General features: G+C 56.1%; 1 protein-coding gene across 2 annotated transcripts; it reads right to left on the reverse strand.

Moving 5' to 3' along the window:
• Window positions 1-456: 456 nt before the first annotated feature.
• On the reverse strand, window positions 457-12908 carry AGT (angiotensinogen). 2 transcript variants are annotated; one of them, XM_057737553.1, is made up of 5 exons: window positions 12862-12908; window positions 7047-7904; window positions 3737-4004; window positions 1859-2003; window positions 457-1163 (listed from the first exon to the last, which is right to left on the reverse strand). In XM_057737553.1, the coding sequence occupies exons 2-5, from the start codon at window positions 7873-7875 to the stop codon at window positions 972-974; spliced, it is 1434 nt and encodes a 477-aa protein (XP_057593536.1). In that variant the 5' UTR covers window positions 7876-7904; window positions 12862-12908; the 3' UTR covers window positions 457-971. The 2 variants fall into 2 exon arrangements, with proteins under 2 accessions (XP_057593536.1, XP_057593537.1); XM_057737554.1 differs by lacking the exon at window positions 12862-12908 and adding an exon at window positions 11005-11025.
• Window positions 12909-15144: the final 2236 nt, after the last annotated feature.

The following is a 15144-nucleotide window of genomic DNA, read 5'->3' on the forward strand; positions in this document are numbered from 1 at the left end:
AGGGAGGGACAGAAGCTGCTTTCCGTGCATTTCTCAGGGCCCACCTCCCTCTCAGGCTCTAGATTTAGAAGAGACTTAGAAGGTGGGGGTCTAATCCCACCGAGGGCGACAGGCAGGTGTTCAACAGGCAGAAGAGGGCTGTGCCCATGTGCACGGGTGAAGGTTTCTTTCTCCGTCATCCAGTCCTGGGCACAGGGCGAGGAGGTATCCGGAGGACGAGTGCTGTGCCAGCTGTTCCCTGCCCGGGCCTTCCCAGCCGGGGCCGCACAGCTGGTCACCATCACCGGGAACGCGTCCAGATGAGGCTGAGGACAGCCTGTGCTTTCCATGGAGGCCCCATCCAACCACGGCTCCAAGTCCTGAAAAGCCCTTCTGTCAGTACCGCCTGTCAGCTGCCTCACACATAATTGTCCCGCTGCTGCGACGTGAAAGAATTTTTCTCTTTTGCTTATTGTTGCAAGACATTTATTAATAACGCAGGGATAATCAGCCGTGGGATTACAGTCTAACCTACGTTCTTCATAATGTGTTTTTCAAAAACCACACGTATCAGGGGAAAGAAAAACTGAGAAACCCAGAGAAAGGAAGACATCATAGGACCACTTGCAGGTCATCGTCACACTCAGTAAGCCAAAGGTGAGCCTGGGGCAATGAGGAAGGGGTGTTTTAATGTTAAACACCAGTTTCTGTTCTCAGTGAAAAAGGAAACCATTTTTGCTCACGAACAGGCTGGTGTGTTCAAGCTCGTTCAGGAGCTGTGGCCTGTGCAGAGCACGGGCTCATGGTCCCGTAGCACCCCACCCCCACCCCGAGAAGGATGCTCGTTGTACACCATGCGTGTTTCCCAGGAGGAGCGCGTGTTTCCCGGAAGGAGCGCATGTTTTCCGGGAGGAGCGGCCGCTCTCGGCTCCAGGTGGACTCAGTGGAAGAGAAAAGGGAAGGGTGGTGACACTGGTGACTGGTGGTGGGCCTCACTCGGCGCTCAGTGGGTTGGACACGTGGCCCAGGAAATGCAGGGCGGCCGAGTCTCGCTCCAAGACGGCCAACAGGAACGGGCTGTTCAGGGTCACCTCCAAGGCCTCGGGCCCAGTCGGCTGTGGGGCGGACTCCGTGGGCTGCTCTCCCTCGTCTGCTTTTAGTTCAAAAAGAACGCTGTTCAACACCTGTAAAGCAGCAAGCCTGGGGGTCACTCCTGAAGGCCCGGGCCCAGGGGAAGGACCATTCTCCAGCCTGCCCACCCCCACTCGGCCCGACTCACATGATGTGACAGCTCCTCCCCAAAGTGTCCCTCAAACCCGCCAGTCTCCGCCATCCCCTGCTGTCCTGGGCAGGTGGAGTCCTTGGCCCCTGGGCCACGGCCCGCCGGGGCTTGCTCCTCTCTGCTAACGTGGCACAGAGGGCTCCGAGGCCAGGACTGTGAGCCACCCTGCCTCCCCTCCCTCCCGGCATCCAGGCACTTCTCGGCTGTGGGGCTGCATCGCCCCACGTGCTCCTGGACAGTCCATCTACTGCCGAGGGCTTTCCTGAAGCCAGGAGCTGGGTGGCAGGGCCAGTGGCACTACTCTCCAGGGCCTGGTCCCAACCCTATTGTAGGATCCGGGGAGGAGCAGAGGCTAGGCCAGGCTGGACAGAGCCACAGAACACACGGTGGAGAGGGGTTTGCTGCTCTCCGGCTGTCCCTGGAAGGCCCCAGAGAGCTCTGGTCACTTCTCTCCCACCCGGGGCCCACAGCCACCTGACCATGCACTCCTCTCCATCCTCCTCAGCCCCCCAGCCTCCTCTCTGTCGCCCCGACCCGTGCCTCCCACCCCGTGAACACACAGAGCCCACTTAGGCACAGACGCCGGTGGCCCGGTACCTTTCCAACTCTGAGGTTGGCATCGCTGATTTTGCCCAGGTTTGCCTCGGCGCCCAGCAGGGTGGACAGCTTGGTCTGGGCAAGCAGGTCCTGCAGGTTATAGGACCCTTTCAGGGTCAGCTGGGGCACGGTCAGGCGGGTGGCCCTGGGGAGATGACACAAGGTTACCACACACGGTTACCAAGGCCACAGCTGGCTCCTGCTGTGAGGCCCTAGGCCGCACCAGGCTCACAGAAGACCCAGGAAGCCAGGTGGCATGTGTCCCTGAAAGAGGGGACATTTGCCACCCTCGCGCAGCTAGGGGGTCTTGGGAAATTTTTCAGCAACAAATACAATAATAAAAAAAAAACCCATTATTTTCTTTGAAATACTGTGGGCAGGATGTACAGTATTTAACAACGGTGCTCTCTGGGGGATTGATGTGAATAGTTGTTCTTTCTTCTATTCCTTTTTTAGGGTGGCTGCATCGAAAGCATACTCGTTGGATAATTTTAAAATGCTATCGTCTAAAACGATGCGTCGTGTGTTACTGACTACCCTTCAGTAGTGAGCTCCTCATGGGAGGGGGAGAGGAGGGAGAAGGTTCAATGTCAGCCTCTGTGCCGGGCACGTCACTTATGTCAAGTCGATTCACCTCCACGTAGAACCTCTGCCTTCCTTGGGCATCCCTGAGAGCCCAGAGATGTTTCCAGTGATGCACCACACCCTTACAGGATGGACAGCACACCCGTGTCCATCGCAGCAATATTCACAACAGCCAGAAGGTGGAAGTGACCAGGTGTCCATCGATGGTTGGTTGGATAAAGAGACCGTGGCAGATACACACAATGGAATACTATTCAGCCTTAAAAAGGAAGGACATCCTGACGCCTGATACCACATGAATGCACCTTGAGGACACGATGCTCGTGAAATAAGCCCAACACAAAAGGACAAATACTGTGTGATGCCCCTTGTAGGAGGTACACAGAGGAGTCGAATTCATAGAGACAGGCAGTAGGAGGGTGGTCACCAGGGGCTGCGGCGAGGGGAATAAGAAGTTAGTGTTTAGTGGGGACAGAGTTTCAGTTTGGGAAAATGAAACGTTTCTGGAGACGGATGGTTGGTAGCACAAAAGTGTGAAGGTATTGATGCCACGTTGATAGACACTTAAAAATAGCTCAGGTGGTAAATTTTATGTTATGTGTTTACCACAATTTTTAAAAAATGACTTAAAGAGAATTGACCCCGGGAGGCCCCCTGGGCCCCTTAGTGCCTCTCTCGGAGCCGAGGTCTGGACCAGCCGCTCTGGGCCTGATATGTAAGCGAGTCTAAAGTCCCGGGGAGGGGAATTACTTTATTCCCGTCACAGTAGGAAAGAGGAGCAGAGGACTCAGGCAGCCAGCTAGGGGAGTCCTGGGGTCAAGAGCAGCACCCCGAGAAAGCCCCCCACTCCCAGGGCTGTAGGAGGGGCCCCAGGGCTGCTGGAAAGGCAGTCCCCAGGAAGCTGCTGGAAGGCAGCGGATCACACACACGGAGAGGTCCCCTCTCGGAGGGCATATTGACTGCGGACCTCCCAACCCTGTGGGCGAGTAGAAGGGCAAGGAGAAGCCGGCCTCCTCCTCCCCTCCCTCTCCTGGCCACCCCCCACCAGCCCCCGGAGAGAGAAGAGAAAGCACCAGCTGGGTCCCTGGATGGCGGGAGCACTGGTGGGTGGGTGCGTGCTCAGGGCTCTGCTCACAGGCCCCACCACCACCCTACCTGCCCGGTGCCCAGGGATGGCCGACACCGCCCCGTGCCCACCCGCACCCCCCACTCCCTGGGCAGCACCGCCCACGCCACTCCCCACTCTCCGGGCGGGCAGCCCAGGAGGGTCCGAGCAGTTTCCTGGAGCCATACCGGGGAGAGAGGTTCTTCATCCAGGTCAGGAAGCTGTGCTGGAAGGTGAGGGCCTCCACCTGCCGCAGGTCGTGGGCGCGGTGGGGCTGGATGAGCAGCAGGCCGGCGTTGGCACTGAGGGGCACGCGGGTCACAGAGAGGTTGTTCTGGGCATCGCTCCAGTGGTGGAAGGTGCCGGTGCCCGAGAGCATGGGGACCAACACGGAGGTGGTGTTGTCCACCCAGAACTCCTGCGGCTCCGGCAGCAGGGAGAACCCCTTCATCTTTCCTGGGGATCCGGCAGGAGACAGGAAGGGAAGAGTCAGGGAGAGGGCGGGGGTCCCGCTGAGCAGAGGGGCAGGGCTGGGCCGCAGACCCCACCACCAAGGCCTCGCCCCTGCCCCACCCTCCCCACGCCCCAGGCTGCTCTGCACGTTCCTGACCCCAAAACTTCACGAGCCCCAGGACCCCCAGCCATCCATTCTCCCTCCTGCAAAACCCACCAACTGCCGATTCTGAAGATGTAGCACACACCAGGCCCCAACCTGAGGCCCACGAAGGAAACCAGCTTGAGGATCCCACCCTGCTCATAACTGACCAGGGAAACTCAGACCCAGAGCTGTCCTGGCCCCAAGCCTGGGCTCTGCCATGCTTACTTTAAAAAACAAAACAAAAAAAAAAACCCTTTATTTTTCACAGCGGTTTTAGGTTCTCAGCAAAATTAAAAGTGCAGATATTTCCCACATCGCCCCTGCTGCACCCCCTCCCCACCCACACACAGCCTCGCCACTGCCGCCATCCCACGAGATGGCCCATGTGGTACCACGGCCACACCTTCACCCCCAGCGCCCAGAGCGGACATCGTTCACCCCTGGTGTTGGACACGTGACAGGTTTGGACAAACACACAATGAGGTATCCACCGTTATCCTATCATACAGAATCGTTTCACGTTTCTTGGTACCCCTTGCTGCTGGGGACCGAGAGGCCACCCAGGGTGACGAGTGGACGTGAGCAGAGGTGCTGCGTGCATCCTCTGTGCTGGGCCTTGAGGGGGTGGCCGAGCCCGCCCCGTCCCCTCCCACCCCCACCGCAGGCTGTGGCGTGTGGAGCTGCCAGCCGGCTCAGCTGTTACTGAGCAGATTGCCGAAGGTTCTGTCCCTCGGGGAGTCTCCGTAGCTGCAGCCAGGCCCACCACCAGCTCCCCTCCCTCTGAAGTCCTCCCAGTGCCCTTGAAAGGCCCACTTTGTGGTGGTTTCTGGGAGAACAAGGTGAAGGTGAGGAGGAGCCCATCACCGAGCGGCCCCGGGGCACCTGGCCCTTGGTGGTCTGAGCAGAGGTGACTGAAATGAGTCAGGGCTCCCTTCTTATGGAACCCAGGGTTTCCAAGGAGAGAGGGGCCGGGACCTGGGGAGAGGGAGCCTGTGTCTGTGAGAGGGGCGTGGCAGGGGCACCCAGCCCTTCTTTGTCCTCTATCCTCGGAGCCCTGTGTCTACATACAGGGTCAGCTCCAGAGAGGGCTGCGCACGAGGAGCTGCCGTGTCCGTCCTCGGGCTTCCCCGGGGGACCTCCGCGCCGGCCCACAGATCTGGCAAGAGGCTGGTTAGTTTATAGGGAAAAAGGGACGAAGGTTTTTTCCACCAGCGAACTAAAAGGTAAAAAAAGGGTGCTGCCTCCAAAAAGATATGGGAGTCTGAAACGAGGGTGGCTGCTGTCTGAAGAGCACAGCACTCCCTCCTCACCACAGATGAAGCACATCTTGCCAGGTTAGGACACCCCGTGTGGCCCATTTCTGGCGCCAGTGGCTCTCTGGCTCTGCCTTTTGGGGGACAGGCTTTTCTCAGTGAGCTCTCTTCCCAGGCTCCTCTTAGGCCCGGTGAGCTGAGACTACGGGCCCCCTCCACCCTCCAAGGGGTGCGGCTGCCCTCGGCTGCATGGCCCCTGCCTGGACTCTGCTCCCAGGACCTGACAGTGTTGGGACCTGGGCAGTCCTGGGGCTGGCACCTGCCTCCTGCTCCCAAAGGCAGGCTGGAGGCCTTTTCTTTGCAGATGTTCAGAATTCCCAGATATTGTCAGAGTAAGAAGACCACCGTGCTCTATTCAAACTTCCCCTGTCCCCACAGTTCTGTCCTCCAACCGCCTGCCTCCTTGTCTCTCGGCTCCCCTAGGTTGCACATCTCGACAGCACCTCACGCGCAGCCTCCCCAGCTCACCTATCCGTTCACAGAGCCACGGCCTCAGGGCTTGTTCTCGGGAGAGTTTGCTGGGCAATTGCGCAACCTCCCAGCCACTCTCCCGGCCTCCAGTCCCTGCAGCGCAGGCCAGGGATGACCTCTGAGCAGAAGGCCTGCTGCTCAGCTCCCAGCCACCCACAGCTCCAACCTCCCGGCATCACATTCAAAGTCTCCAAATCTGGCCCTGACCCATCTTTCCGGTCCTGCCTAACACTGGTCCCATTCTCTTATTGTGAGTTCAGGCCAAACAAAGCCGCTCCTGCTCTGGTTCCTCAGCCTGACCTTTGCAAACTTGTGCCATTTCCCAGGCCTTCCTTCTGTCCTCTCCCAGGTGACGCCCCTTGCCGTGTGCTCTGAGCCCTGGGGGACCTTCCCAGAATGCCCAACCTGCAGCTCTGGGGCTGAGGCACTGCCTGCCGAATCCAGCTTTCTGGTCAACCAGTCAGCAGGCTGGGGTCGGGGCCTGTGGGCCCTCCCTGTTTGTCCCCTCTGAACAACTTGTGTATTAGGGATTTTTTTGGTGATAATGAAAAATGTGAATTTCACTCCCAAAAGGAAAGTGATTTAAGCAAACAAACCCGTTATTTTTTGCATGGGACAGTGACCTTCTCAAGGACAAGAACCCTTGACTTTCTGAACAGACAGGACCCCATCTCTTCTGAGCATGGAGCTGGGCCAAAGGGCCATGAGATGTGAGTTTGGGCCCTGGGACCCCCGCTTGTGGCTGTGCTATCGGGAGCTGTCACTTTGTTTGTCTGAGTCTGTTTCCTCACCAGTCAACGAAGACAATCACACCTCTTACCACATCACGAGGGGATTCAGTGATGAAAGTAAAAGGATGCAGTGCAGTAACTGCACATAGTAGGGCAGCAGGAAGGGAGGTAGGTGCTCAGCCAGGGCTCATCCAAGGAGCTCAGTGGGGAAGCCACTTCATCCTCCGTGACGGTGGCCCCACGTACTTCCTCACATCTGCCACCCGGCCCCTCTCCAGGCCCAGCTCTGCGCAGCTGAGCTGAGACGGACATTAAGTCCGTACAGACAGAGAACCACCACCCTTCTGCACTGGCCGGGGCAGAGCCCCCCGAGGGCTGGCCTTACCTTGGAAGTGGACGTAGGTGTTGAAGATCAGGGTGCTGTCTGGGCTGACCCCCTCCAGGGGCCTGCCCATCTTCCACCCCGTCACGGCCTGCACGAACCTGTTGATCTTCTCAGCAGCGAGCTCTGGTTCCGTGGACAAGTCTAGTGAGCGGGGGAGGGTGACCGGGGCAAAGGCAGCAAGGCCCTGCACGAACGGCTGCTTCAGGCGCAGGCCAGGGGCCGTGAACAGGCCGACCACCGTGGACAGGAGCAGCCTGGCCCGGCTGCCGGCCCCGCCCTGGGCCACCAGGAGGCCCTGGATGGTCTGCAGGGCTGACAGGACCTTGTGACCGTCCAGCCTAGAGGTGCAGCCCTGATCCTCCCCAGGGACGCCCAGGAATGCCTGTAGTCTGCTGGCCGTGGGGTCCAAGGCCCCCAGGTAGAAAGAGGTCAGGGTGCCAAAGAGAGCCACCGGGGAGAACACAGCCCCGCCAGCCTTGCTCCACGTCTCGCTCAGCGTCTTGTACATGTGGAAGCCCATGAAGTTAAGCAGCATCCCCACCTTCACTGCCCGCAGCCGGTCTTCGGTCCCCAGCGCCTCGGTGGCGCGGACCAGCTGTTCCCTCAGGGCCTCCTCGTCCACGGCGGACGACTTGGCCTGAATTGGGACAGGCGTGAAGGTCAGGTCTGGGGGCGTCTCCGCACTGGGTTTCTCCAGCTGGTCGCAGCTGCTCTTGCTGTAGACGAGCAGATGGAAGGGGTGTATGTACACCCGGTCACCAGCGGCCAGGCCGGCCCAGGCCAACAGGCATAGGACGGTGGTGCCCAGGCTCAGGCCAGCAGGAGCCATCTCTGATGGGGTGCTCGCTTCTGCGTGCCCTGAAATATTTTGTGAAGGGTGAAAGGGGATTAGTAAGTGCCCTCTGGCAATATTCCCTACAACCAGTTAGCACGGGAGAAATCCATCCATGGTTTACAAATTTTAAAGAGAAGAAGTTGTTCAAAGCTCTGTGGAAAATATCTGCATATATGACCCAGGTGCAGACTGCACTGTCATGGACTGAGTTGTGATTTTGTGGGGTTTTACTTGGGAGTTGGGTTTGGGTTTTGTTTTGTTTAAATTTCAGAGCGCTGAGGCTGTCTGAATATTACGACATCTGTAGATTTTAAAGAAAAATATGAAATGGTTCATTAAGTCAAGAAAAAATGTAAACAAGTGTTTTCACAAAATATTGCAAGCATTTTTCTTCAAAAATATGCAAGTGGCTGGTATTATTTTTGCCTTGTGTTAATTAGTGCTTTCGTCAGTAATTACATGTTTAATAAAAAAGTAATATGGAAACATTTTAATTTTTTTAAATTAATGTAGTTATTGGCTGTCTTGTGTGTTTGTTGCTGCACGGGGTTTTCTCTAGTTGTGGTGGGGGTGGGGGGACTACTCTTTGTTTCAGTGCACAGGCTTCTCATTGTGGCGACTTCTCTTGTTGCAGAGCTCAGGCTCTAGGTGCGTGGCCTCAGTAGCTGTGCCACATGGGCTTAGTTGCTCCGAGGCATGGGGAATCCTCCCGGACCAGGGCTTGAACCCGTGTCCCCTGCATTGGCAGGCGGATTCTTAACCACTGTGCCACCAAAGAAGTCTCCATTTTAATTTATTTTTAAAGGAACCCCTTGAATGAAAAAGTATCATGATATTTATGCAAAATTTTTAAAATTCACATGTTGAAGTTGATGGAAGAAATGTTTACATATTGAGGTTTGGGGAAGTCATTCTGGCTTATCCAAAATGGAGCTGGGTGGCCATCCTGGATGTGGTTTCAGCCATGTTCCTACATCACTGAGAAGTTGAATTTTCTGAAGTCTGTCAGACTCAAGGACACTACCGGCCGTTCTCAAAACAATATCTGCTAGCAGCTGTGAGCCGCAACCTTCTGGTCTCAAGGTCTCCCTTTGTAACTATGCAACTATTTTGGACCCCAACCAATCCTTGCTTAACAAACACCCTTACTTCTTGCCAGTTCCAATCCTAATTCTTGACAAACAACTTATGTAATTTTGCAGTGTTTCCCTCCTCTATTTTGTTGTGTGGTGGAACCCAACTCAAGTGCTTCCCGAATCCATGTCTCCCTTCTATAGTCTTTCAGCTTGGGCTCAGATAAAACCGTTTCCTATTCCTGTTATAGATTGTTTATTGATAATTTTTGTCAACAAAGGCCTGAACCCAAGTGCCTCAAAATGTGACTATATTTGGGGACAGAGTCTTTAAAGAGGTAATTTAGGTTAAATGAGGTCATCTGGATGGGCCCTAATCCAATCTGACCAGTGTCCTCAAACAAGAGGGGATTAGGGCACAGACAGAGGGAGGACCACGTGAAAATATAAGGAGAAGACAGCCAGGAGATGGCCCGCAAGCCAAGGAGAGAGGCCTCAGAAGAAGCCAACCCTGCCAACACCTTGATCTTGGACTTCCAGCCTCCAGAATCATGAGAAAATAGATTTCTGTTGTTTAAGACCCCGGTCTGGGGTCCAGTGGTTAAGGCTTCGCCTTCCAATGCAGGGAGTCGGGGTTTGGTCCCGGTCAGGAAGGTAAGATCCCACATGCCTCGCAGCCAAAAATCCAAAAACTATAAAACAGAAGCAATATTGTAACAAATTCAATGAAGACTAAAAAATAGTCCACATCAAAAAAATCTTAAAAAAAAAAAAAAAAAGATCCTGGTCTGTGGTATTGGACTTTTTGTGACAGCCCCTTACACTAATATGCCCACATGCTTCTGGCTGTAAGTTTGCCCCAGAGAACAAAATGTGGGGCCCAGACAGCAGGGCTTTGTGGGCCTCCGAGCCCCAGGGTAGGTGGTAAACCAGTTTGGAATACAAGACAAACACACACAGAGGTTTTTCTTGTGTTATAAATCAGCCTGGCAAGAAAATCCAGCTATGAAATATCCCCTGGGGAATGTTCCCCTCATTTCTCAGCTACAGTGTATAATCGAAGAACGGAGAGTTCATATTTGTATGGTATGTGACAGTTCACAAAAGCCCTTTCCCATAGATTATCCTATCTAACCTATTACACAATCACGAAAGGAAGGAATTGTTTCATTTCTTTGCAGACACAGAAAGGGGAGTTCTGAGATGTGAAGGAACGTTCCCAAGGTCATACAGCAAGGATGTAACAGAGATCTGATTCCAACCTACTTTACTCTCATGGGTTCTGTTCACCCTGGCACTCACGGGACTCACTCAGGAAGCCTCAGGCACTATGAAGATCTAGTCTCACCACCAGGATGCTCATTAAGTGGCCCTGAGGAGGGGTCTGGGAAGGGGTTTTTAGTCTCCCAGTGGTCCTAACATGCAGCTGGGATTAAGCACCGTGGGCTCAGTGCAGGGAAGCCCAGGCATTCCCCACCTGTCTCAACCCCACGCCAGCAAGCCCTTCCCTGCAGAGTGGAATCCCTGAGGAGCTCTACGTCACCCTGCCCAGCCCCACCCACCAACAGCCTGATTTCACTGGTCCATGCCGGGTTCATGCTCTCCCAGGGGAGGCGGATGTGCAGCGATGGTTTAGAACCTCTCCCTAGACACGGGTAGCCTGGGGTGGGCGGAACAGCCTCCAGCATCCTTCTTGCTCAGGAGGCCTGCGATCCTGCCCCAGCCTCATCTCTGGCTGGGAGTGGACGGAGCCCCTGGGACAGAAGGCTCCTGGGCCAGCTCTGCTCATTTATTCTACGATGGTTCACCCTGAGAGGACGAATGTGCCTCGTATGGGTTCACTCAGTTCTGGCCATTTTTATGGGACACCTGCCTCCTTTTTTGTGGAGGGGTGTGCTGTACTACCCAGTCACTGCTCAGCCTCCCCCTGCTCCTCCTCACTCACCCCTGCCCTCCCAGAGCTGGCCCGGGCCTCCTCGGAGCTGTGGGATGTCACCAGTGACTCCAGGTCACCCGGAGGCCTGGATGGTTCCTGCACCTCCCTGCATACCGGGTCAGGGTGCTTTCCTCTCCCAGGTGGGCTCACTGCAACTGCTCTCGGCATCCAGCTTCCACGGCCTGTGCTTGCTCTGCTCTAGGCGCCGAATTGCCGGGGGAATTTTGACCTCTGGTCTCAGCCCCCACCTACCCTCCTTCCAAGGCATTTGACTCAACCCACTGCTCTCACGAGGAGCCACACGACACGGAAAAAAGGGACGGAAAAGTCTCCCCTCTTTGGAGGCCTTCCTGTCAGGCGGGCCCACGTTGCCAGTTGATGCCTCATGTAAAAGGATGGAAAAGGCCAAATAGAGTCGAGTCTCCAGAGGAAACCGCTGGGGCCCAGCTGCTTCAGCGACAGGCCTGAGGGTCCTGGGTGTGGTCAGGCAGGTCATCGCAGCCCCATCCCGGCTTCCTGCAGCACAGGCATCATTTCAGGTGATCGCCGAGGCTGCTGTTTGCTCTCAGTTGTGGGCTGTCACTGCAGCCCCGGTTCTAAGTCTGCGCACAGCCAGCCCAGCCCGAAGCCCTCTCCTTGGGTTCTCTCTTCTGCCCGCCCCTCCTTGGCCTCCCCTTCACCAGAGCCTCCTTCCAGGCTTCCCTGCTTCTCAGGGCTCTGCGCTTAAGCACAGCAGTGAGGACGGCAGCTAACGCGTATATAAGGCTGGTCACTGTTCTGGCAATTTCAAGGATCAAGTTCTCAAACCCTCACAGCAGCCCTTCCTGCCTGCCCAGGGCTCTCTGCCACCAGATTTCATGCTGCGACAGACCCTGCCACACCTGGCACTCAACTCACTGCTCCTGCCCTCCTTTCCTTTGCACACAGCATAGGTCACCTGCGACCCTCTATCACGGAGTTATTCGTTTGTTTCTTATGTTGAGGGTGTACTGCCTCTCTCCTCCCACGAGGATGCAAATCCCAGGAGAGTGAGGTTCTCGCTCTGTTTTGTTCACTGATGTGTTCCACATTCCCCAAAATGTGCCAACAAGTACTCAACAAGTAGTTGCTAAATGAATCAATTAATGCTGTGTTGCAGAGGAACGGAGAGGTTCATAAAGAGGCTCAAGGTCACATGGCTAGTAAGAGACAGATCTAGTACTCAAACCCAGAGCCCTGACTCCACAGCCCACACACTGAAGTGTTAATCTATCCTACTCTTGAACAAAAATAATGTCCGTGTCTTTTTAGTTTATTCTAAAGTTTAGAAAGCACTTCCAGGTTGTATTAACACTCCTAATTTACAGCTAAGTCCCTGAGCAAGGGAGGCCAGGCATTGCCATTGGTTCCATTTTACAGGTGAGCAAACCGAGGCTCAAGGAGACAGAGTTTTGAGCTTGATGGCACAGACCCGGGCCTTGAGCCTAGGACCAGAGCCAGCACTGCCTCAAAAGAGCTGCAGGAGACTAGGCCACTGCTCCCCTGAGTCCTGTGGGGACACAGCCCCAGGCTCACTGACCTGACCCTTTCCTCCCGTTCCACTGCCTGCACAAGCCTTGCTGTTCCTCTGGCCAGAAGAGGACCCAATGGACTGTTGACCACAGTGAGTCTGGTCCTGCGCTAGCCCCCCAGGGCCCAGCCCTGCTCAGAGGGAGCAGAGGACCTGGCCAGCCTCCCTGCTGCTGAGGGGAGCAGTCCTCTGGTGAGACCCAGGGTGGGCTCAGAGGAGGGACAGCCCACGCCTGGGGGGAGAGGTGCCCTCTGCGTCTCCAGTAGTGATGTCCCCTGCAGCCCCTGGCCCCTGGGTGCTGTTTAGCCTCGGCCTTCCAGCAGCGCCTCCCCACAGAGCCCCCAGCTCTCTCCTCCCAGCAGACAAGTCCCGCACACGGAGAGAGGTGCGGAGGGGCGTGTGTGGAGGAGGCGCCCACTTACCTTCTGCTCTGGTCCCCAGGACAAGGGTGGCCTCTTCCTCTGGCTGCTCCACGAGGCCCTATTTATGCGTGAGGGGTGGGGCTGGAGCCATTCCCAGGCCGTCCTGTGCTCAGGCCGGGGGGTGGGGTTACATCCCTTGGCCAGGCCGTGCGGGTGGGGGCCTCCGGCAGCCGCCTGGCCAGAAGTTCAGACGCCAGGCCGGGCGACACTCATGCCGGGCCTCCTTCCAGGAAGCTGGGGTGATCGATGCACCCTGCTGCCTCTGACAGAGTGAGCTGCCGCACGGTCGCGTTACACATTTACTGAAGTTCGTCCGAGCTGGGGCTGCTGTTCTGGGACACGGGAGCGTCCCCTGTGGGTGTGTGATGGTGTCTCTGCCCCCAGATGTGATGGCCCGAGGCCAGCCACCCAAGCCTTGGGACCGAGCCCCCTTGGGGAGTGCTTCTGAGAGACCCCAAGAATGTGAGGGCTCATGGACCCAGCGGGAAGGGGAAAGCCCTGCTCAGGTGGCCCGGGGGGTGGCCGAGCCCCACGGCCTTGAGCGGCTCAGTGGTCGTCCAAATAGCCATTGGGCGCCCACTCCACGCGAGGACCTCTGACAGGCATGGGGAGAAACACACAACCAAGCAAAAGCACCTTCTAGAGGCTTGTGATTTATCTGGGGAGACCATTACACACTAATACTAGTAAGGCAGATGTGGAGGTACCCACAAAATGCCAAAAGATTGTGAGACAGATCAATCCGTTAAAGCTGGGAAGGGGCCTTCCCTGGCCGTCCAGTGGTTAGGACTCCACGCTCCCAACGCAGGGGGCATGGGTTCCATCCCTGGTCGGGACACTAAGATCCTGCATGCCACACGGTGTGTCCAAAAAAAAAAAGCTGGGGAAGGTGTCAGCGTTCTCCCTGTCCTTTAAGTCAAACCTTCAAGGATAAATCCGTTGGATTTTGGGGTTAAAGAAGGGCTTTTCAGAGGTCGAGGCTGATGTGATAGTAGCAGAGGTGGGAACGCATGGGGCTGGCCTGGGGGTCCCCAACAGGCCCAGGGCGGGCAGTGACGGCAGCAAAACTGCTGGTGCTCTTGGGCTGACCCCCGGGACGGCGAGCGTGCCCCGGACACAGAGCTGCAGGCCAAACTCTGCAGGGACTGGAGCTGACACACAAGATGCCAGCCCGGGTCTGGGCCGTGTGCAGTGAGTGACAGGGAAGGAAGGACGCTGCTTAGCTCCCGAACACCACATCGGAGCGGAGAGGCAATGCCCCAAGAGGGAGGCAGCAAGGCAGGGGGTGTGATGCCCGACCTCTGCTTGAAAACATTTTACAGCGATATGGTCATGGGAGGGCTGGAGGAAAGGTGGAGCAGGTGCAAGCCTCACGTTTCCAAGTTCAGGCTACAGAGAGAATGACGAAACCAATGGCCCCAAGAGGGACACGGGAGGTACCAGAGCTCTGGGGAAGGACTGCACAGAATTTGAGTTTGGATGGGTTTCTTTTGGAACTCACTGCTGGGCACTTGGGTAGACAGTTCTGATGCTCAAGCGGGAGGTCCAGGCTGGGGACACAGATGTGGGAGGCGGATGTACCACCACATAATCCAAGGCCTGTGGGAGGAGATGGTTTACCCAGGGAGAGTCAAAGTGAGGAGAAGGGAAGGGGAGGAGAGGAGAGGGGAGGTGGGGGGGAATCCAGGGAGAAAGGGAATGGGAAAGGAGTCAGCCTAGCACAGGAGGGGTCCAAGGGGGCAGTGCAAGAAACAGGAGGTGGTGTTCCAGAAGCCAGGGGGCAGTTTTGATAAGTGAGAAGTTAGGGCCTGAAAGGGGTCTTTGGGGCAGGATGTCATAATGGCTTAGGGTCATTTGTACTGAGAGAGCTCCACCCAAAGCACTTTTGATCAATCATTTACTAACCCTTTTTTTAAAAAAATTATTTATTTATTTAGGCTGTGTTGGGTCTTTGTTGCTGCACACGGGCTTTCTCTAGTTGTGGCGAGCAGGGGCTACTCTTCATTGCGGTGCGTGGGCTTCTCAATGTGGTGGCTTCTCTTGTTGCAGAGCACAGGCTCTAGGCAAGCAGGCTTCATTAGTTGCAGCACGCAGGCTCAGTAGTTGTGGCACACAGGCTTAGTTGCTCCGTGGCATGTGGGATCTTCCTGGACCAGGGATCAAACCTGTGCTCCCTGCATTGGCAGGTGGATTCTTAGCCACTGTAGCACCAAGGAAGTCCTACTAACCCTTTAATCAAAGGCTAAGAGGAGGTGGGTAGAGGTCATGGGTGAGTTGGAGGGG

Source organism: Hippopotamus amphibius, chromosome 5, assembly GCF_030028045.1.
Source record: "Hippopotamus amphibius kiboko isolate mHipAmp2 chromosome 5, mHipAmp2.hap2, whole genome shotgun sequence".
In the NCBI taxonomy this organism is placed as follows: Eukaryota; Metazoa; Chordata; class Mammalia; order Artiodactyla; family Hippopotamidae; genus Hippopotamus; species Hippopotamus amphibius.